Consider the following 25,058-nt stretch of genomic DNA (forward strand, 5'->3'; position numbering starts at 1 on the left):
TGCTCTCGTGCTGCGACTTTTAGATATTTTGACTATATGATATTTTGGTCAAAATACAGCTTACAAATCGAGCCGGTAGAGTCGCTCGGTATTTTGATTAATTATTATTATTTTGAATCATTAAAATTACTAATCAAGGCCGATAACGCGACTAATTACCCTCGCAGACGTGCGTGACAAGTTTTTTTTAGTAAAAAACACAGCCGTAAGTGAGTTTTTCAAAATTTAGAAATGTTTTTCAAATTCAGACTTCATACGGGTATGATACTGTTAAAACACGATAGATCTTTTCCAAAACGGACAAATATACGGAAATATTTTGAAAAACGACAGATATGACTTGACACTGCCGATATATCTTCGATTTGACCCTATATAAAGCGCTAACGAGACGTTATGTGATAGGAGTATACGCGGTTCTCGTCGCCCGAGATATCTCTCCTCGCGGTCTAGAGGCAGAGCGTTCGACACTCGTTATGCAGGACACGGGTTCGAATCCCATATTTTTATAACTTTTAATTTTTTTTTATCACATGCTACTTATAAATATGTCAATATTAGGAATCTAGTTAAACGTTCATTTGTTAACAACACGCCTATAAATAAATTTATGCTTTTTAAAACTATAATGTATAGCATTCTGAATAATAATAATATGAAATGATAAAGAGAGAGAAGAATACTAAAAGTTTCACTTCCGTCGTGCGTAGGCTTGCCACACACTGTATTTTTTTTTCAAATAATATTAACATACTAACATACGAGGGCCATACAGAAAATAAGGTTAGAAGGGCTTCTGAGTTCGGGGATTGTATTGTTCAAGTTGGCGCACCTAGCGTGTAAGGGATCTTAACAGCCAGTTTGTTTGATCCTCGTATTTTTCTGCCATTTTGTTCAGTCACAGTAAAATCTTTCGACGGATAGATCGTGGCGCACTCCCGATTCCACTTGTCCGTCCGAGAACAGTGTCAATATTTGGATTATTTTGAACAGGAGGTAGAATCTTTTCGGGAAATGAGATGTACTACACTTCACCAAATAATCCAAAAGACAATCACTTCAGGTGCGTCATTCATATTTTCTGGCAACCAAAAAATTAAGGACGACCCATTCAGCCGAAAAAATCGTGGCATCTGTTTTTTGAGCCGGTAAAGGGGTCCCTTTCATAGATTGTATGCCCAAAGGGACTATCTTTAATGCAGAGGCTTACTGCAATACCGTAAAACTCAGAAAAGCCATTGAAAAAAGCAGAAGGGGAATGCTGACACGAGGAGTCAGCCTTCTGCATGACAATGCCAGGCTCCACACCGCATGAGTTTTACAGGAGCTTCTGACATCGTTTGGATGGGATATTATCATCCATCCCTACCCCTTTAAACTGAAGGAGTTTTTGGGTGTGAAAAATTTTTCCAAACCACCATAAGGTCGAGGAAGCTGTGAAAAAGTGGTTGAAAGATCTAGCGACGGAGGTCTATGAAACTGGCATACCAAAACTGGTGCCCCAACTGCAGAAATACCTCGATCTCAACGGCAATTACGTGTAAAAATAGTTTAATATATTTGTGAATTTCAATTAAATGTAAGCATTTTTTGATCCTGAGTAAATTTTGTAACCTTGCTTTCTGATTGACCCTCGCACATTAATACTAATTTGCATTGTTTAAGCACATTAAAAAAAAACTTTTATGAATGGTTTTGACGTGGCGCCCTTGTTGCAATAAGGTCAACTAGAGTACAAGCATCGGCGCGTGATAAGAATGTCAGTAATGTGGCTAAGTCACTGTTTAAAATGGTACAATAAATTGTTTATTGATATTGCTTGCGGTAAAGTAAGTACTAATATCAATAACAATCGCCACCTTTTTCAGAATGTCGGTGCTCAATGGCATTGACTTGACCATGTGATACTTCCATTACGAAATTATTCTATTTAGTTGATAAGTTATCACCCAAAGATGCAATCATCTCATTGGTAAATTTTCTGCTTTGTTCCGATTTTTTTCCGAGTTTAGAAAACTTTATCTGCAAATTCACTCTCAAACATATTCTCCTGTTACCATAACCATAATCACTTGTCATAACTTGATCATACTCTGTCTTCTTGGATCTTCCACGACATTTCCTTTCATGCGCGAATACGTCATCAATTTAATAAATCTTCAACAAACCTAGCATCATGTCACTTAAACATCTCTATTCTAAAACAAAACCCATTCCGTTATATTCATAAATACAAAACACAAGAAATAACAACTTACACATATATTATAAACACTAGATCTCAGGGTCAAAACATTTCCAACAAGCAACTACAAATACACAATTTGGGCAAAAAAGCTTCCTATACTATTGAACTAAACTCTACAGCAAAATCCCACTCTCATTCAAAACTCAAATAAAAAGCTCGATTTCAAAAATAGGGAGATCAGAAATAGATCGTACACTAACACCAAATACAGACTGAAACGGAAACCACTCAACTGAAGAAAAAAACACTGGTGTCGCGAAGCTGCGACTCCACTATATTTTTAGAGGTGAGCAAAGCCCTATGCCACACGCCCAAAGGACCAGTCCCAAACTACACCGAATGCTAGGTTATGGGACGATTGTATGCATCCGACAAACCCGATGGACAGTGCAATAGTCAAAAAGGTATAAATCTGGGCTTCTGGAGCACAAGATAAGCCCAGATTGGAATGCAGGAAAGATGGACTCACCCGTTGATGATTATCACACGTCTCCAGGAGTTTTGGTTGATTTCACTTCACAAATATATGTATAATCGCCCTGTCTGATATTAGTTATCACTACGAATTCTGATGCGCAACTGACACCACTTGTCCGATTTTACATGTGTCGCAACAATCATTTTATTATGGTGACATTTTGGGATGGGTAAAAAGGGTAGGTAGGACATTTGCAGGATTTTGTATTGACATTACACTTGTCCATTAAGCCTGTGGATGCATACCTAACAATCCCCTATATATTGCGCGAACAAACACCCTGTAATATATTTAAAATTATTTCAGAAAAAAACACTATTCAAGATTCTTTATACTATCCATACTACAAAATTTTAATCATATGTAAATGAAGATCTCAGTACGGAATATACCAGTGAGGATATCATTATATCCATTTGTTGCAAAAAAGATAATAAAAGACTTTTTATTTTTATTATACCCTTTTCTCTATTCATACGTTCAATTTCTCCAACCATTGTCATCCATGTCATTCTTCTGCGTATTTGACTTCTTCCACCATTCGCTACTTTAAGCCACAATGTTACTGATAAAAACTACATTACATCGACTTTAATTCTACTCTGTATCTCATTCCAGTGCAGAAATATTGCTTTAAGTATTCCTCGGGCGTCTCCGACTCTATAACAACTCTCTAAACACTCATGACACTAATAAAAACAAAGTTTGAAATTTTCAGCGATATCGGCTGACTGCTTTTCGAGTTTTGCGAGCACAAACATAAGCAGACTGATATTTTATTAATTAAGACTTTTGTGCTAAATCAATGATTTTACTAGAATTCAAAAAATAACAATGAAAGGTAGTCCCACAAAGCTGCCACAACGCAGCTAATCTGCAGGTTCTACCATTTTCAGACAAAATATTATAATCATTTTCTTGGTAAATTTAATTTCATTACATTTACATCACCACCATTCACAATCATGAAATCGTTTTGGCCGTGTTTTGGTAACCAGATCTGAAAAGCCAGCTACTTCCCTACCTTCCTCTTTCTCATCTCCTTCCCCTCACCGCTACCTTCAGCCTAATAACAAACCGCAATTGGGAATGCCATTTTATCACTGGCTCTAGATGGATGGGAGCAGTTACGACTCTTGCACGTTTTCATATTAAAATAAAAATAAACTTTGTAATCGGGCTAGAAAAAAATGTTTCCACACAAATACCACAGGTATAACATTTCCATTAAATTAAGTACAGGTATTATCGATAATCCTCTATCAGATCGCAAACCTATGGAGATATGTGGTCAACACCAGTAAAATAGCATAATAAAATTCATAAATTCAAACCTTCTTTTTACATCAAGATGAGTTTCTGGCAGAGAGAAATGGAATTTATTTGCCTTTTTACACGTTTTCAATACAAAATACATCGACTGTCATGTCGACATGAATGCCACTCCTAGTACCATACCAATCAGAATTCGGTTCGCGAAATGTCAGTGCTCTTTTGAGGTCATGGATGATTATTTGAAAAGCATATTGGAGGCAGATAAATCAAATATTGGAGATCGGCCAGAAAACTCGTCCCAAGAATAATATTGTCTGATTTAACATTTGAAAGAAAACTTTTAACAATGCTGAATGAGAGGTATTATTTTTATATTATTTTACGTAGGGTGGGTATTTGAAAAATAAGGATATTTGCGATGTAGGTACTCAGAATGTGTATGGTTAATAATTAAATATCGGGAAAATGACATACAAGATAATATATCTAATTCTGAATTTAAAATATGAGGTGTAATAACAATTTCCCAATGGTCGAGTGGTTAAGACGCTGTCCCGATAAGACAAGAGATCCTAGGTTCGATTCCTAGTTGTGGCCGTTATCTTTTATTTTCTGTGTCTTGTTCTGTTTCATGTTTGGTTTAGATTTGTTAATATTATCTTCTTCTTCAATGATAAATAAATAGAAGTATTTAATGTTTAAAAACTTCGTATTAGTATAAGATTTAGTACGGATTGTTTCAGAGAATTTGAACAATTATTCAAATTTGAAAGTTAATTTTTAAGTTGTATGAAAGATTTTTTTAAGTTCTGTTACTATTTCAGTTCTGTCAAGCTACTAGATATAATAATGATATAATAACAGAACTTCAATGGCACTCTCATCGAATCTGAAAATGAACGTTTAAATTTGATGAATTGTTCAAATTCTGTGAAGCAACCCATCCTAACAGTAATACGTGGCAATAATCAATTATTTCAATAACATGAATTAATTGATAGTTTATTTAATGGAGACAAAACTCTTTTTAGAGATTCTTCATTCCATATAAATTATGGATTTTATCGACACTTTTCAAGGCTATAATTTTTTTTTGTGTATTACAGACTGTGTCCATTTACAATACACATGTAAAATTAACTACATATAGATGATACGAAACAATGAAAGAAAAAAGAATACAAATAACAAGTTCTAAATAGTGATTTTTGGCATTGACATGCCTCTTGAATTCTTCAAGGCTACTATTAAAAATATCAAAAATATCGATAGTCTTGGAGGCGTTGTTTAACAGCGCCATACCTCGTGTCTTGCTATACCGAGCCAGTACGTCCGTTCTGCCACGTGGGATACATAGCAGATCATGGTGCCGTCCCTGGCTGTAGTTGTTCGGTACGAACAACTTATAGCATTCCAAAAGGTAAAGGCTATCTATTAAATTATTAAGAATTTTGTACGCCGTTACTGCAAGGGCCCCCACTCCTCCTCGAGTGGAGACTTTGGTAGCGCGTTTCGGCAAGCAAATCTTCGTGATGCATGAATCGCGGGTACTCTTCGTGCATTCTCAAATACATGTATCTTAAAAACTTTTTTTGAATCTGTTCTAATTTTTCAATTTTTTTGTTTGTATGGAGCCCATACAGCAGAGGCGTATTCAATTTTAGGCCTTATAATGGAGTTGTACAAAGTCATCATTGCCTCGGGATTGGAAAATTGTTTGCAGAGTCTTATGACAAATCCGAGAAGCTTGTAGCATGATGTCGTCAACTGCAATATATGGTCCGAAAACGTAAGTTTGGGATCAAAGACTACCCCAAGGTCCTTGATGGATTTTACTTTTGACAATATATCATTTTTGATGCAATAATCGACTTTGATAGGGTTTCTCGAACGTGTATACGACATAGCGACACATTTTTTGTATTAAAAAACAATTTATTTTCATCAGCCCATGATGAAATTGAATCTAAATCAGTTTGCAATTTGACACAATCTTGACCATCACAAATTCTCTTAAGTAATTTTAGATCGTCAGCAAAAAACAGGCAAGTGGAATGTTTGATGCATTCTTGAATGTCATCAATAAAAATTATAAATAGTAGAGGCCCTAGGTTTTAACCCCTGTGGCACTCCAGAGAATGCAGAGAATTTTCTAGACCTGTATCCGTCCATGCAAACATATTGTTTCCTATTCCTTAAATACGCGACAAAAAAATTTAGGAGGGGTTTGTCGAAACCAATTCTATGTATTTTTCCTAGCAGTGCATGATCTACTCGGTCGAACGCCTTAGCGAAATCCATGTAGATCACATCAGTTTGATGTTGAGCATCTAATCCTCTTGCTACTCTCTGTGAGAGTTCTAGAAGATTAGAGACTTTTCCTCAAAGAAACGGTTTAATTTGTTTGTTTAGCTTTTCGCAAATTATTGTTTCAAATATTTTTGGGAGTATTGACAGAACCGCTACTGGTCTATAGTTCTGGACTTCCCTTACTTAACCCTAGAAATATAGTCTGTGTAAAATGAACGCCTGCGCAAGTGAAATATATCTATATCTTTGTAAATATTACATAAGTTTCACCAATTTTTTTTTAAAATATAACGACCATGTGAATTACAATGACGTATGATTATATATCTTTAAAGTATTTCTTAAGATTTTGATTTTTTTCTGAATTTTAATTTTATTTTATAATTGTAAAAAGATGCCTTTAACTCACAAGAAGGCTTTCCAGAAGAGCGTTTACCCGAAAAACGTACTTACTGCATATATTGCCCCACCAAAATAGGAAGAAAAATTCTTGCACAAACTGAGAAATAGTTGAGAGCAACATATTAATATTTTAAAACTCTTGGTGACTGATAAAAAAAAGTTTTTTTTTTTTAAGATACAGTTTATTCATTATCGAATATGTAAGTTGAAATGACTGATTATTTCCAAAAGTATCTAATTTATGGTAAAAACAGCAGCTTTCTTTAGCTAGTTGTATTTTGAGAAGTTTATAGATTCAATTAAGTATATTTTAAAAAGATTTACATAAAGTGTTGATTCATTAACTACAAGTAAAATGTAATACTCAATAGACTTTTTCGCATTAAATGGTAAACAACAGTCAATTTTACGCATGTCTTTTGTGTACATCTAAATATGACTATCTTTCTGGGGTTAAGTAAAGATTTGTGAAATTCATTATAGAAGAAGACATGCTTGAAAAGCTGCTGGAAATGGGAGAAAAAACTGATGCAGAAAGTTTTATTATAATCTCTTTCTAACTCATGCAGTGATAAGCACGCACCTAAAAACCTAAATTGTTTATTATGTATTCTTTGAACAATAAAACAAGACGCAAGCAGTGAAAATTCACATTCTCTTAACGTATTCATGAAGCGCAAGTGAATTCCCCGTGGATCATCAGTCCGTTCAGAAAATAAGACGAATGTAACAAAATATTTGGCGCGTTGCGCCTCAATTTTTGGTTTTAAGCAATAAGCATAACACATTTGTTATGCGTTTTGCAAACTTTGGGCGCTTTTTTAAATGTGAATTCTACATAATAACCTCGTATCAGTAGGACTACAACACTGCATGTATAAACAAAGATGGTTGGAGGATGTTGTATATTGAAGATAATGTGTATGGGTATTGGTCGTACTATGTTATGCTGATCTAGTTCAAAGCAAAGATTCAACTAATATTTTTCTTATTTAAACAAGAGCTTCAAATGCCCGGAGATAGCGGTACTAAGAAATCACAATTTGGGAAATGAAATGAGATTAATGCAAGGGGGGATGAGGAGAAAATGGAATCAGGAAGATTTGGAAGAACCTGTTCACTAAACTTATCGAAAGCCCTGTTTCGAAACAGAAGTCGACAAGAATCTTTCAATTCGGAATAACGGGCAAATGCGCTCCAACAAAGTGTGTAAAGAAACATTTCTTGATTTTGACCCATAGTGTTCCTTGGCATAGAAGAACCATGTGCTTACTGGTCTACCAAGGTCTGTTTAGTAAAATTTCATGAGATCTCTTAATATAATTTTGCAGAGTGATAGCTTGTGTCATACTAAATGGAATATATTATGACAGATCGTAATGTAGACCCTAACGGTCGCGGTAGTTGTTTACGAACAATTCAAGGCTAAGTGATAAGCATCAATAAAAAAGATGAACGTTTAGATGTTTTATGAGCGATATATTATGAAAATTTGAATAATAGAGGGAGCGCGCAAATATTAAAAAAACGATAATAATTAAAAAGTGCAAGCGACTGTTGCGAAAAATATAAAATAAAATGCAATTTTTTCATAAGAGTAAAAATCTCTCGAAATCCGAGTTATGTAGCATTCAAATAACTGAGAATTTTTATACGCTTAGCATTAACAAAATATTCAAATGTTCATACATTGCCACTTTTTTCGAATCATATGTTGCCACTTTTTTTGTATTATACATTGCCACTTTATTCGAATCATATATTGCCACTTTTTTTCGGATCATACATTGCCACTTTTTTTCGGATCATACATTTCCACTTTTTTACGGACATTGCCAATTTTTTTGGATCATATATTGCCACTTTTTTCGAATCATACATTGGCACTTTTTTTGGATCATACATTGTCACTTTTTTTATCATACATTGACACTTTTTTTGTATCATACATTGCCACTTTTTTTAATCATACATTGCCACTTTTTTGTATAATAATAATAATAATAATTGGATGACTTGTATAGCGCCGTTTTTGTGCAAAATCACCTCAAATACATTGCCACTTTTTTTAATCATACATTGCCATTTTTTTCGAATCATACATTGCCACTTTTTTGGATCATACATTGCCACTTTTTTGTATCATACATTGCCACTTTTTTGAATCATACATTGCCACTTTTTTTCGAATCATACATTGCCACTTTTTTTCGGATCATACATTGCCACTTTTTTCTATTGAAGGAATTCATTTTTCTTCTCAGTATCTGAAAAAAGATTGTCTTCAAAAAAAAATTTATTGTCAGTTTTGTTTCCGGGTTTGAATGAATGCACATTTTGGAAGCGAAAATCAACCCACTTCCCGACATTCGATCGAGTTGAAACTCGGCAAATATACTCGTAGTCGATGGCAATGCGGTCTATTTGTTTGTTAAGAGGTTAAAAACCTCAAGTATTCAAGAGATTTTATAAATATTGGTAGAAATTCGAAAGAATTCCAAGTGATTTGTTATATTTATGTCATATTGTGTTTTTATTTTTCAGGACGACCACAATTCCATATCGACGGAATGGGAGATCGAGGAGACGATACGGACCACTCAGTGGTCTGATCACTCTCCTTTCGCCAACCTGACTCACGCCGAGGACGAGAGAGATGACAATATGTTTAACATTACGGTCGTCATAAGCAGGAGGAGCAAGTCGTACGGCATGCTCCTCATGACACCATTTGTAGGTAAAAAATTTTTTTTTTTCACTTTCTTCCACATTATTTCGTGACATGAAATTGTTATTATTTTGTGAAACTCATTGTTACGTTAACCTGACTTTACGTTCAACTTACTCAGTTTATACGTATGTGAATTATATAACTCTATTTGCTAAACATCTGAAAGGATATCCTTTGTCAATTGGACACCAACAAAACAAGATTCTTTCTATTAATACCATTATTTACTACGATTTTTTAATTAAATTATTTTTTTTTCAATGCTCAGATGGCTTTCACATAGATGTATTATACTTTATTGTTATTTTTTGAATTATATTTAAAATTATAATAAAAACGCACAAATGTGACGGTTCTCCATGGTCGAGGGGTAAGGCTCTCGACTAGCATGCTGAAGGTCAAGGGTTCAAATCCCGGCATACGCAAAAAAAAATGAATAAATTATGGTATTTCACAAATTACTCATTTAAAATAATATATAGGATATTTGCGGCACGTTTTAGAGTAGAAGATACTCTCAGTGTGGCTCTGGTGTACAAATACCATTCAGAATAGAAACATGGCTTGAAATGGATTTGGCCGTGTTTGGCGATCTTCTTTTCCTTCTCATTTATTTCACCTACACAGTACCTTTAGCCTGACAGCATACCCCAGTTGGGAATGCCATAGTCTCACTGGCTCTAGAAGATTGGGAGCAGTTGGGACTCTTGCACTTAATTTTTTTTTAATAAAAAGTGTTAGCTAAATACAGGAAACAGAAAATTTAAATGTATTACCTAAAAATAGACAAAAAATTATTGTTAACAATAACTTATAAACTGGGTTGAAATAGATCACACATGCGGCTTTTGAAGTTTGTGAATACAAATTATTGTCAAGAACTTCAAATAATTTAAATATTTGTTACGAATACTCTGTAAACGTTATAAACCATATCTAGTTTGACTGATATAGGAATACATATGTAAAATGTTATTATTATTTTTTTGATAAATTAATGTTTTAAAGACAAGATTTTATTTATGCATAGCACAAAGGATAACAATTATTTTTATAAGCAATAATTGTTCGCCTGAAACACTCATCCACATTGAAAAAATCTCCTGATAAAAAATACATGACGCCAACGCCCGTTGGCGTCATGTATAGCTCAGTGGTCAGAGCTTTCGACCGGAAATCGAATGGACACGGGTTCGTGTCCCGTTGGCGTCATGTATTTTTTATCAGGAGATTTTTTCAATGTGGATGAGTGTTTCAGGCGAACAATTATTGCTTATAAAAATAATTGTTATCCTTTGTGCTATGCATAAATAAAATCTTGTCTTTAAAACATTAATTTATCAAAAAAATAATAATTAATATTTGACAAGTCCAAGTATTTCACCTAAAAAAAAATAAAAATGTATACAATTTGTATCAACGCCATCTAGTGAGAGATTTAGCACTTACAATGCCTTTCTCATATAAAAAAAAAAAAAAAAAGTTGGTTGTTCTCAGGTGAAAAAATGTAAAAAGCAGTAATTGTTGAATGAAACACTAGCAAATATTGAATATTTTCTCGGGTAAGAAATAAGCCCCCATAGCTCAGTGGTCAGAGCTTTCGACCGGAAATCGAATGGACACGGGTTCGTGTCCCGTTGGCGTCATGTATTTTTTATCAGGAGATTTTTTCAATGTGGATGAGTGTTTCAGGCGAACAATTATTGCTTATAAAAATAATTAAAATGTTATTATTTGTCTAGTCGTTCGTTTAGGTTCATGTATGTGCATAGATTAATATGTTGAAGTTCACAACAACAAAGAAATTAGAGTTTAACAATTTTAGTAAAAATGTCAGGTTGTGTTTATTTTTCGTATGATTTCTAAAGTTTGAATATTTAAAACATAAAAAGTAATTTAAGTGCCCTAGGATGTTATGTTTAAAATTTATGAAGCGTAGAAAAAATCTTTGAATTCTCTTTATAATTTTCAAGTAGGGTGACAAAACTTTGAAGTTATGATATACACTCGGCGTCATAAAAATTGCACATCTTTGAAAATAAAGTTTGTAGCATAAATTTCCCGGAACTCCGTTCCAATACATCTAACCCAAACAATATTGACTTCAGAAATTTAGATAAAGAACATTTAACAACCCCTTATTAGACAATAGTATAATTTCGTAAACGATAGAAGAAACGAGTACGGGACATGTTAAGATGTTATATAAACGCATATACTCTTAACAGGTGCCACAATTTGTGTCCTATTTCTGGGCTATAAAAGGAGCCGTTTGAGTTACATTTAGGTATTCTAGATCTGAACGTTGAAGAGGACATACGTGGATAATTAGCGCTAGAAAACAACCCCTTATAAAGGACACCACTACTGACAAAGCTGCTCAAGTGGTGGCACTACTGCAATCACAGATTCGACAATGTGAAGTTACTAGGCAAGAAAACTTAAGCTTTAACGGTTTCAAGAGACTGGTGGCTTCAGGTCACCGGGTATCTAGTACGGTCGATCGATAAAGGTTTTATCGATAATTTCGGTAACTTGACATCATTCCCGAGCATGACTGTATATCGCTAACGAACAAACAACAATTCACGTCTATTTGTCAGTTCGTTCTCTAACATTTATCAATCGACCATACTAGATACCCCGGTGGTGACATGAATACGACGCTGCACATCCAAAAGAGACTCATAAACTTTTTCAGCAGTGCGATTTTTGTGACTAGTCTGAACTAGGAATATCTACAAAGGTTTCAAAAAAGGATTCCTTTCATACCCTTATTTGCAATTAGTTGAATTTGGGAATTGTTTATATTGTTTAATTACTATATTGTTTCCAGCTTCTGTGGTTATAGTCTTGAGCACGTTCTGGGTGCCATCTTCGCAGATCATCAAGATGACGATTTTAACGGGGAACCTGATCTATGTGACGCTCTGCCTGACGAGGGTTCTTGACGAGTTACCCACTTATATGCAGCGTATTCCAAATATAGGTATGAAACTAAATGTAATATAATATTAATTAATGTTTTGTAGTACTAAAGCAGACCCGTGAAAAATCACAGGATAGAGGCGTTATTATATATATAGGCACTATTATCAAGCTAGTTTGTTCAAAATCTTAAATCTCGGAAAGTTCTTCACTGATTGCTTTGAAATTTTGACACAAAGTTATATTCAAATATACGTCTGTTTTTATATGCCTTTATTATACAGATTTGACCTGTGATAAAAGCTCCATCTGTTGGACGTGAAAGCACATACGCTATTGTTTCTTTATCTGCACAGACAGAATGAGCAACAAGAACGCGTGGCGGGTTACATCTAGTGTTGTAATAAATAAATAATTATTTTGTTAATGTTGCTAACAAATAGCTTCTATCTCTATGTTATTATGACGAGTTTTTAGGAGGAAGTTTGTCAAACCCCACCTTCCAAGTATTTCAAAACAAGTCAAAAAAGTACCAGTTGATCCGCCCTCTCTTTAGTGCTGGATTACTATTCGATTCAGCGTGTTAATGCTGATTAGTGAAAAATGGTTATCCATATCCAGTCTGCCCTTTGCTGTATAATAATTCCCCAGACTACCATATTTTTTCCAGTTTCATTGTAAACTTATTTTTGCTACGAAGAGAATTCATTATTTTCTGCTTCATCAATTAGTAAATATTGTCATCCTCGTAACACCACCCTACATAACGGCTACCCTACTTATCTCACATCTCTAAAACATATTGATGGTTGTCTTAAGCTATTGTCAAAAGGAGATGGCTAATATACTCAGCAACTGTAACAGGACCGACCACAATATTTATTTATTTATTTCACATATGTTTTTATTTAAAAATATTTATTTCTTCCTCCAGTTCTCTTCTATCTCTGGTCTATCTTCAGTATCTGGTTGAGTCTGATCATCAATGGGATCCTTATTAAGTTGACCTCAGAACCCAGACCCTGGCCCTCCATGCACTACAAATTGAGGGCCTTGCTGACTTGTTCCCCTTTCGCGCTGGCACTGGGACTTCCTCCGATCAAAGTAAGTTTATATTAATTCTTAATTCTACAAAAATGTGTTTTGAAACAAGAATTATTATTGTTATTGTTTAAATAACTACTTTTTTATGCTTCCGATTTTGTTGTCCGGGTTAAATCTTCCCCATAGGAAAAACTAAACCCTTCCACTCACTTTTCCACAAATGATCAGCTAGTCAATCAACACTATGTAAGTACATTATATAAGTAAAATAAATACAAAACAATACAAGAACAACAACACGTCAACTGACCAGATATCAAATGGGAAAAAAATTCACCGTCTCCAGATATTTTCATATCAGAGGGTTCGGCTCGGTAGAACTTCTAACAGAGCCTATAAATCCTACTGATCCCTCAACATAAATATTTAAAAAATCTTTTGTTATCCTACATGTATTCAAAATGACCGACTTTTGCATCTTTATATATAAATTTTTTGATAGATCTAATACGCCTAAATTTTTAATTAGAGAGCTAGGTATAATGCCAGTAGCCGAAATAACGAATGGTAATATTTTTATAGTCTGAGAATGCCAAATTCTTTTTATTTCATTTCCTAAATCTGTGTATTTTCTTATTTTTTCGCTAACATATTTTTGAATATTACAGGAATTTGGTATAGCGACATCAATTATATAAGTTATTTTTTTAATTTTGTCATGTAAAACTATATCGGGTCTATTATGACTAATCGCTCGGTCTGTTAGTATAGTTTTATCACAATATATTTTATAAAATTCGTTTTCTCAAAATGAATTTGGTTCGTATTCATAATATGGTACTACATTACGGCAGTCAATCAAGTTATGTTTAATTACCAAATTTTGGTGAATTATTTTTAAAACTTGATTGTGCCTAAATGTATATTCGGACGGTGCTAATATAGAACATCCCGATATAATATGTTCTATAGTTTCCGGAAAAGTAGAAAGTTAGATAGTTAGTATTGTTTGATAAAAAAATCAGAATAATAATATTAAATTTATTTAATGGTTCTCTGGCTTTTGAATTCTTCAAAATCAAAATCCAGTGTTCTGAAAAGAGTTAAATATTCTCATAGTTATTAAAAAAAATGTATTCTTTCTTTTTTGCGAGAAAAGCTATACAATTTATTAGTAAAGGAAAAATATCAGTTTTTAAATTAGTATTTCAGAATATATTTGCACATAACTTTTTTCTGAGCCTGTTAACGAAAAAAAATAAATTCACAAAATTTGTAGACAATATTTTTAGCTATAAAAAATGTAGATAATGATGGGTTTTAATGTATAATAAGGCACGTAGGCTGTTAATAAGGAGCACGGCGCGCGGCGGCTCGAACGCGCAGCGGTTCGCGGCGCAGCGAGAAATTACAAAAACCTAAGTAAATTCTATATATTTATAACAAATTCATCTAACGTTGAAGAGTTTTATTGTTATTTAACAGTTTTAGTTCGGTGGGGAGGGGGGGAATATAAATATTTTCCCCTGCCAAATGAAGCGCTTTCATTATCCACCAACCGCCATGCCCCCGTCTGGCTAAACAGTCATATTATGTTATATGATTGTTTGTAACTTATTATTTAAATAAAGGTATGTGAGAAATTTATGGGAATCAGTTTACGCGTCCTCAACAGTACCCCACATGCTCCAGGGACATGAATGTTCTCGGGAAAACAGAGCCTACACTTTAACACCAGCGTCTCTTGTCCACGTAATGAGAGAAGAATACCAAGATATTGATGGGAAATTTAGACAAATAGAAAATATGTATCAAGATTTAGTAACGTGGAAAAAAATATGGAGGAGGTAAATAATGATGACAATCTAAAAGAGACGATTCCATATACTGAAGCAAGTGAAGACAGGATTAAGGAATCATCGAGTAGGACTGCCAAGTTGTGGCTTCTACATTGCATCGACCTCATGCTTAGATTTATATTTGCAGAGAAGTCCGGGAATCGGAAAATGCACTTTAATATACATATCATATTATATAGCACATATGTACGTTCAAAGTATGTTGCAACTCGAATCAAGAATAACTAAAGAAGAATATAAACTATTCACTAAAAATGGGTACTTTACAATAAAAAGAAGCGACAGATATTGGTCAGGTACCTGGACGGACATGATCATCGAGCAGTGTCTGATGAAGTCAGTAGGAGGTTTGACACATGGGCGCGGAATCACTGACAGCGCTTTGTCAAAGTGGAAACTTGGAAGAGAGCATTGAAGAATTCATCGGTATAGAATTTCATTTTACTGAACAGCATGTTGAGCTGCGCGAATCACGGAAGAAAAGGGATGAGCTAGATATAGGAAAATATACATCATGGCTAAGACAACACAGCCCGTTCACCAAGCTCTCAGGGGAGCTGATGTCTTTATCTTCAGGGTTTGTTTCAGATAATAGTGTCAATTGTGATAACGCTTATGAGGTGGGCCTGGCAGCTATGCAAAAAATGAAAGGATGTAATTTTGGAGATATACGACTGAAAAGGAAAGACATGGTGACTACCCAGCAAGATTCAAATCCGCAACTGTTAGGACGAGACAAGTTGCAGTAAACCCCCAGTAGCTATTTAACAGAATACTGTGCATTAGTGATAGTCCTAGCAAGATTTAGACCTACTTAGGATATGAATTGGCTTCAAGACCCCTTCTATTTTTGATGAAGTCTCCCTTCGTAAAGGAATAAAATCATGTATGGCGAAAGTATTTAGCGAAAATATTCATGAAGAAGTTGATTTGGAAAATGCTGCAATAGTCATCGATGGGGGATACCGCCTACACTCTGTTGTTTGGCAAACTGAAACTACTTAAATCATACTCACGTTTCGTCCATTCTAAATTTGGCAAACATTCTATTGTCGTTTTCGATGGATACCCTGAAGAACCAACTGTAAAATATGAAGAACAAAGACGAAGGTCGGCTAGCAACTCATCGTGCGATATTGAATTAAACTTCACTACACGTTGTTTGACTAAGAAGGAAGCTTTCTCATCTAATAAGAATAACAACTAGAATAATGATTGAAGCACTGTGTCATGAATTTAGTGAATCTGGTGTGAAAACTGTCAAGGCCGCAGGTGATGCCGATATTGAAATTGTACTAACCGGCATCGAACAACTCAACATCTTCTCAAAAGTGATTGTTGTTGGCACGGATAGTTATCTTTTTGTATAACTTGTACGTCTTGCTCCTGAAGGAAAATCTATTTTTTTCTGTAAAGATGTTGGTCGAAAGGCCCCTTCAAGAACTTTCTACATCATAGAGAAACGTATAATATAACATAAAGATATTAGAAAACACATGCTATTTACCCATGAAAAACAATCCCGAAGCAAAACGCGCAGCTGAGGCATTTCTGGAAAAATATGCAAATGAAGAGAACTTGTTGCAAAATGGAGAAAAATTTGCTCTCGACATGTATGGTCATGTATACTCTAATTGAAACGAAGTTTGATACTATAAATTTATCAGACTAACGACAAAATCAGCTTTTAAATCTATAAACTGGGGATGGAGGTTTGAAAATGTAAATGAAAATGGTGGAAAGAAGAAATTTTTGAAACCATTTGCTCCTGATGACCTTCTTTCTATGGTGTACTGTTCCTGCAAGTCTGGATGTGGAAATTACTGTGGCTGCAGAAAATCTGGATTTACCTACTCTGCCATGTGCTACAACCGTAACGGATTATCATGTCTGAACACACCCCAGTATGACGAAGAAATGGAAGACTCTCTTGACTAGAAAATTATTTGAATATTTGCCTAATTTTGTCATAAATAATATTGATAAGTATATAATATAATTTATAAAACGTCTTGTAATTATAATATTTTTTAAGGTATATTTTAAGAAACTTGTTTGAAAGTAAACCATTTTAGATCTATGCACTATTTTAAGTGATTTGTTGTTTCGGTATTTTATTGATGATAGGTGCACATAATAAAACAAGTGAGAAATTCCACAAAAGATTTTTTGGAACTTCGCCATAACATAAGGTCTGCAATATTTTAATGTGGTGAAAGGGTAGTCCCACGATGTCGTAGGTATTTTCGACTTATTTCACATAACTTTATTTAAATAATAAGTTACAAACAATCATACAACATAATATGACTGTTTAGCCAGACCGGGGCACGGCGGTTGGTGGATAATGAAAACGCTTCATTGGGCAGGGGAAAATATTTATATTCCCCCCCCCCCTCCCCGCCGAACTAAAACTGGTAAATCACAATAAAACTCTTCAAGGTTAGATGAATTTGTTATAATAATAAAGCAAATACATTAATCAATCATTACTTTCCTTAGGTTTTTGTAATTTCTCGCTGCGCCGCGAACCGCTGCGCGTTCCAGCCGCCGCGCGCCGTGCTCCTTATTAAGATCCTACGTGCCTTATTATATATTAAAACCCATCATTATATACATTTTTTATAGCTAAAAATATTGCCTACAAGTTTTGAGAATTTATTTTTTTCGTTAACAGGCTCAGAAAAAAGTTATGTGTACTAATACTAATTTAAAAACTGATATTTTTTCTTTAGTAATAAATTGTAGAGATTGTATAGCTGTTTTCGCAAAAATGAAAGAATAAATTTTTTTAGAATAACTAATGAGAAACTAAACAAAAAATAAATAATCTGATTTAATAAAACCATTAAGGAGATATTAGCGTATTCCAAAAGGCTTTGAAAAATATATTCAAGAGGGGGTGGGGAAGGAAGCACAAGGGAATCGGGGACTTTTGGGACACAAGGGAGTCGGGGAAGCACAAAGTCGGGGACTTTTGTAAAAACACATGTCTAAAAGTCTTCTAACATCTTTGAAAAATTCAGCTTCCGGGGAATTAGTTCCGACATTGGGTCTTTTTTTCCCTTCATTGACTGGGCTATAATCAGTTTTTGACGTAACCAGGCCTTTTTCAGGTAGAAATTTTTTTTTACTGTAACGTTGTCGCCACCACGATGACATAGGAACATTCTAACAACTCCGACGGCGCCGCAGCGGCGACATAAACAATGGGAATACATTTTATTGTTTAAAAATACATATTCTATTCAGTTGTATTGTTGTATACAGTATCTATTTGCGATAGGTTTTGCTTATTGGTATGTTTTTAATTTATAACAATAATTACGCATTAATTAATTTGAATATTTTTTACTGCGCAATAAATATGAGTACCAAAAGCTTCGAAATACACCATCTACTTCCACTCCGTCAGAGACCAGACTCAATGGAAAACTCCATAGTTTGAGAAAAGATCCCAAGAGGGTCTATGTGGTCTGCTCGAAAAGGGCAGACAAAAGATGGCAGACGGGAGACCAGTGAGTAATGTGACACGTGTCCTAACATGCGACGTGTGCATTTGAGTGAATGTTTTCTAAAATACCACACGTTAAAAATGTTTTCAGCCACACGTTAAAGGGTTACACTGCAGAAATGAAACTTTATTAAAAAAATTATTTTGAAAGAAAAATTATCATAATATCTTTACTGTGATTTACATTCGGGGTATTGTATCGTGTTACGCTAGCTAATTTTTTGGACAGCGTTACAGTGTACTTCATTGGGACAGATGAATATATATTAATTGGGGGCAAGCAAGCACTATTTACATTAAATATATTCAAAATTTATAAATTGACATAGTAAAAAAATTGTCACATCTAATATTTACAATCAGAGACATAACTTGAAAGTACTACATGGATCAGAGAGCCTTCTTACAATAAAAGGTCTCCTTCGGTTCACTACTATTATGGATAACATGGGGGAAAGCTCATACAAACATCGACTGGTACACAAACACACCACAGGATTTGAAGAAAGAAAGGGCCTAAAAACTCTCAAGTATTACATAAATATGAAAGCTGTACTCTTGAATACATAATTCCAGTGATTAACAATAAAATCAATAAAAATTTAAAGTTTGAAAAAAATGATAGACTATGCTCTAAAAAGGTAAAACCGTGGTTTATTTATGAAAATTTCATTTATCCTTGAATTTCTTAATGCATTGGCCTACATATCTTATTGTTGGTAGAATGTTTAATTGGTAGAACCTACAGAGAAGCTGCCGTATGACAGCTTTGTGGGACTACCCTAAATTTTTACAATTTTTTTTTCATTTACTTAGTAAATATTTAAAAAAATCTCTTGTTTAGTACCAACTGGAGGTATAAACAAAAATATATATTAAAAAGAGAACAACGACAGGTATAGAAACACGATATAACCGCAGACGATTGAGAGCAGTTGGGACTATTATCCGGTATTTATATTTAAAAAACTTTATATTAATAATACCTCTCAACCAAACAATATTACATCGACTGGTCGGTAGTTGAGTTGATATCGCGTTTGGGTCCCACCTAGGCGTAGTGTGTTCAATTCCTCGGCTGGCTAAAGACGCTGTTGTATCGAAAAGAAAATTGCTTTGAGCTCAGTAAAGTGACGGATAAATAATATTAAGTAATTTTTGCATTGCTTCACTTTAAACTAAAGCACGTTACATTTTGCAGCGTAATAAAAGAGCAAATCGAATTCGAAATGAAAGAATTTTGAGTATCATTTAGGTACCTATCGTCATATTTAATAATAAATTACCATAAACGAGTTTATTTCCAACCGTTTAAGACCCCACTTTCCTACCTAAAAATTTCTACCATCACATTATATACATAGCTCGAATACTTTAAAGTTTTCAGGTCATCAAAAAATATGTTATTTTGATGATTGTTTAGAGTAATTATATGAAATTCTCACGATAGAAAAAATAGCAAAGTATGCTCCAAAAATTTTAAAACATTAATTTCTTTTATTTAACACCCTTTATGTATAAACAAAAAAAACTCTTTTAAATGCTACTTAACATACTCGTAGATACATACTATTTTTTATCTACTTTAAGTATGTTGTGTTTTATTAAAGATTTCACAATAATCGCTTACGCCTTTTAATTATAATCGTTTTTTTTGTATTAGCGCGCCTCCTTCTGTGATAATTCGTTTTTATATACACCCCTTTCAAACCATCTTATTCTTCTTTTGAACGCTTATAATAGAGCCTTAAGTCTCTGAATACCCAATTTCTATATTGATTTATCAATTTATAACACGTTTCTTGTTAACTCTTTAAGTTTTAAGTTCCAAGGAATAGTTTATTTTTGAAGATAATATCTATACATTTGTTTGCCGAAACTTGAATTGTATGAAATTCCTTCGATAGAAAAAAATCGCAAAAATTATTAAAAACATGTTTTTTCTGTTATTTATTATGTTACAGGAACGACAAAAAACACAGTGTATCTTTAAATGCAAATAAAGCATTTTACGAGAGATTTTGGATCTATTTGAAACGAATTGTGTTTTATTAAATATTTTCACCATTTTCGCTTAATTATTATAGTTTTTTTAATATTAGCGCGCTCCCTCTAACACTCTTATTTACATATCTCCCTTTCAAACCTTCTTCGAATGCTTACTACGTGGCCTTAAATCTCCCGGTAGTAAATTGACGTATGTGCATTGTGGGTAACGTACTCCCCCGGGCCGCGTAACTTACGCCTCGAGGACCGGGGACGGTGCCCGGGACCCGGAGTCGGGGAAATGCGTCGCGACGGCCGGCAGCATATCTCATAGGAGCGTCTCTCCGTTATCTCCACTCAGCCGAGCGATCGTATATCTCGAGCCACGACTCGGGAGACACGAGAGTACTGGGTTTGTTGTGTCTATAGGGTTATGACGAAGTAAATACATATATTAAAAATATCGCTCAGTTTTTTTTTACACATACCTATAGCTGAATAACTTCATAGACAGCTCTCAAATGTTAGGTGTTATATAATAAGATAATAAGATAAAAGATAAAAGTTGCTTAGAATAATGCATGTCGCCAACTATTCCGCCTACCGAGATACTGTAGCGCCACGGAAATGTTCCTGGAGGGACGAGTACACTCTTTCAGAGCGCTTCTCCGCCATCACATGGGAAGCTTATGGCGCAGACTACGTCAATCTAGTAACAAAATCATAACTGCCATGGTTGCCTGGATGGAGTCCCCTCTGATGGCCCTCTGGAGACGGGAGATGTTTTTTTTTATTTTATTTTTATTTTTTATAGTGAATACCTCACAAGAGTCCCAACTGCTCCCGTCTGGAGCCAGTGAGACTATGGCATCCCCAATTGGGGGATGTTGTGAGGCTGAAGGTAAGTGGGGAAGAGAAAGAGGTAGGTGGAGAAGTACCTGGCCTATGCCGGCCGTCTATGTGCAAATATCCCCCATAAACGGCTGTTCACGATCATTTTTGTGTTTATATAATATCTTTTTTCACTTAAATTCCGCTTTTTTGTGCCTATCGGAATCACCTATGTTATTACCAACCTTATTATTATTTTTATTACTTATTATGTATATTATTTCAAATATGGAATGTATTGCATTGCACTACCCCTGCATACAATCTGGAATAAATTCTTATTATTATTATTATTATAAATATCCGTGTCCCCGTTTAATCTACTCCACTCAACCATCTTTACTGTGATAATATAGCACTAACTATTCGTACTAGCGCGATTTCACCAAACTGCTAATACACACGGAGAAATATGCGTACGGCTTTCATGATGCCTACAAGACCATTTCTTAAGAGAATATTAGTCATTCAGAATATTTCTCGACACATATTCAACGCAGGTGATCTTGCCCGGATAAATATAATGGACGAGATGCGAAATTATTATTATTTTTATGAACACGTATTCTGACTTCCTAATAACATATTCGTGCTGTAATGTTATTTGTTATTTGTCATTTCATTCGTTATTTCAGTCGAGTTTTTAACAGGAAAACAAAAAAAAGGACTAGATTTTTAATTAGAGCAAAAATAATTAGTTGTGGATATAACTGATACGTTTCTGCATTATGTTAGTAAAATGTATTATTATTGTACTGATAGTATGTTATATGTATAAATGTAATGTTATTTCTGTGTGATATTATGTTGTATGTATATATTGTTATTTCTTTTTTAAATTTTTATTCCAGATCTCGGGGAGGGTGGTGCAATCCCATTAGCTCCATATTATACATAGAATATATATATATATTTTTTTTTTTTTTGAGATTAAAGTTTTTTAAAAAGAAAAAATATTAAAAAAAATATATGAATATATATTTTTTTTTTATCTGTGACATCAGGATTTGGCTCCATCGCTTGTAAATATGATATAATGATATTTCTGTATGATATTATGTTAAAACTTACATACATTTAATGTATATACTGTTATTTCTGTATGGTAGTATATTATTTGTATATACTGTTATTTCTGTGTGATATTTGTAAATTTTATATTTATATAGTATGTAAAAGCCTGACGGGCATGAAATGAATAAAATATAAAAATATATTTTTTAATACGAAAACGTAGAAGCTATAGGCATAAGTTTGTCCCAATACGCAACTAAACTATGTAAAACGAGTATTGCTGGTTAATTAAAATCGGATAGCAAGCCGTTTCCTAATTAAATTTTAGCACTTATATATCAGAATACGTGTTTAAGCACCTGCGTTTGCCCTGTTAATATATTATGTTGACGAAATGCGAAAATGTTATGATTTTTATGAACACGTGTCCCGATGGCGCGATAGTGCATTCCTTTTTTACTAAAAGTTTAATGTCGATAGTCAGATGTAAAACATATCGTTACGTTATAAAATTGTACTTGAAGAACATATTTTTTTATTAAATATTAAAGAACTCTTACTTGCCGTACGATAAGCATCGAAAAAATACATTATCAGGGGGCTTACTCTGAATCTTTCGAAACATTCCTGCCGCCGGTTTGGCCAAGTCACAAACCCGTATTAACCCTTCCCTTACGGTGCTCAAAAATTCCTCGTCCTCCGATGCTACATATATAGACGGTAAATATTTTTATATTGTAATTACTTATTGCAATACATAAGTTTATTGCTGAGGAACACCAACAATTTTAACTCTGTCTTTAGTATATTTAGAGAGATATTTTATTAATTAGAGCTGATGTTCACTCAATTGATAGCACCGGCAAGGAAAGGTTAAACCACAAACTTACTGGTTTGTTAACACGAAAGATACAGAGTTACCCCCAGGCCTGCAAAAATATATTTTCCGCCTGAAATTTTTGTTTGCATTCTTAGTCAATAATTTGTTTTATTAATCTCAATTGGAGGCGTATACAGGAACACTTATTGGATAAACAACACCTCTGCCATAGGTGACCCAAGAGGTTCGCTTCGTTTGGTATCTTAGCAGGGGTGCTCAGGTTCATGAGGTGAGGTTTGTCTTAATCGGGACACGCTGGTCGAGGGAGACTCCTTGCCTTCTCCAACCAGACTCTCTCGACACATCGCCTTGCACCGCAGTATCAGGGATGTATAGATTCTTGTCCACTCCACATAAATGTTATATAGTATGCTTGCGGCATGTGCACGAATGGAAGTATCGCACTGTTCATTCAGAATGGAAAAGTTGCTTGAAATGGCTTTAGCAGTGTTCGGTAACTTGGTCTGAACAGCCAGGTACTCCCCCACCTACCTCTTCCCCATTTCCTTCCCCTACCTATAACCTTCAGCCTCAAAACACACCACAATTGGGAATACCATAGACTCACTGACTTTTGAGACTCTTGTGCGGTATTTATACTAAAAAAAACATATATATACAACTCTCAACCTAACAATATAACATCAACCGGTCGGTGGTTGAGTTGACATCGCGTTTGAGTCCCACCCAGGCGTAATGTGTTCAATTCCTCGGCTGGCTAAGTCCTCCATTACAACACAAGCAACATTTTCCGCTTACTGTGATGGTAGTAGGAGGTTAAAAAATATTGTCAGGTTATTCGTAACCCGGGAATGTTTGTCTTTATTTTAAAAAAACTAAAAAAATACTCCTACAATGGATATGCCCTGTTTTATCATTATATTAGAGACTCTGCACAGAAAAGCCAGTGATGCTTTTTAAGGTGTATTATGAGAAAGCCAATGATAATATAATAGTCATTTGAAAAGCGACAATGTTTTAGTATTTTTACTGTACTGCTTTGTCCATTGGCTCACATCTGTCAATATTGTTGTAGTGGCGTAAATATAAGTAAAAGTTATTTTATCGCAAAAAACGCGACATTTCTCTTTAAAACCACAAACAAATAATATTGATGGATATTTTTATTTGAGTCATGAAAATCGATACCATGTAGTGCAGATTGTAGATGCATGGGTATTATCATATTTTAGTCAAATTTAGTTAGAATTTCAAGAAGTAAAAACCGTGTATCAATTTGACCCATTAATCACAATAATTTGATAAGCAAACCCAATTTACCTTCATTAACTGACCTTACTATATCCATTCTTATGGTACTTGAAATTGAGTTTAAAATTTTTTGACTTACATCGCTCGAAAGTAGTTATTTGTAAGAAATCGTTACTATAAACATAATGATCGTGTTAATTTCACAGTAAAAAAGTATCTGCGATAAAGCAATGAGAACAATACTCAAAAGCAACATATGTATACAGTCGAATAAGACACATGTTAA

The 25,058-nt window shown here is 34.2% G+C and overlaps 1 protein-coding gene across 1 annotated transcript in view; it reads left to right on the forward strand.

Annotated features, from left to right (window-relative positions):
* Nucleotides 1–25,058, forward strand: part of LOC149411869 (neuronal acetylcholine receptor subunit alpha-2-like) — a 63,428-nt gene that overhangs the window by 21,183 nt on the left and 17,187 nt on the right. Inside the window, exons 8-10 of the mRNA XM_089646232.1 lie at nucleotides 9,258–9,450; nucleotides 12,281–12,433; nucleotides 13,307–13,476. Of these exons, the coding sequence (XP_089502358.1) occupies nucleotides 9,258–9,450; nucleotides 12,281–12,433; nucleotides 13,307–13,476 (516 nt within the window). The remainder of the gene's footprint in view (nucleotides 1–9,257; nucleotides 9,451–12,280; nucleotides 12,434–13,306; nucleotides 13,477–25,058) is intronic.

Source organism: Hesperophylax consimilis, chromosome 24, assembly GCF_061612785.1.
Source record: "Hesperophylax consimilis isolate HC1 chromosome 24, BYU_Hcon_1.0, whole genome shotgun sequence".
Lineage (NCBI taxonomy): Eukaryota > Metazoa > Arthropoda > Insecta > Trichoptera > Limnephilidae > Hesperophylax > Hesperophylax consimilis.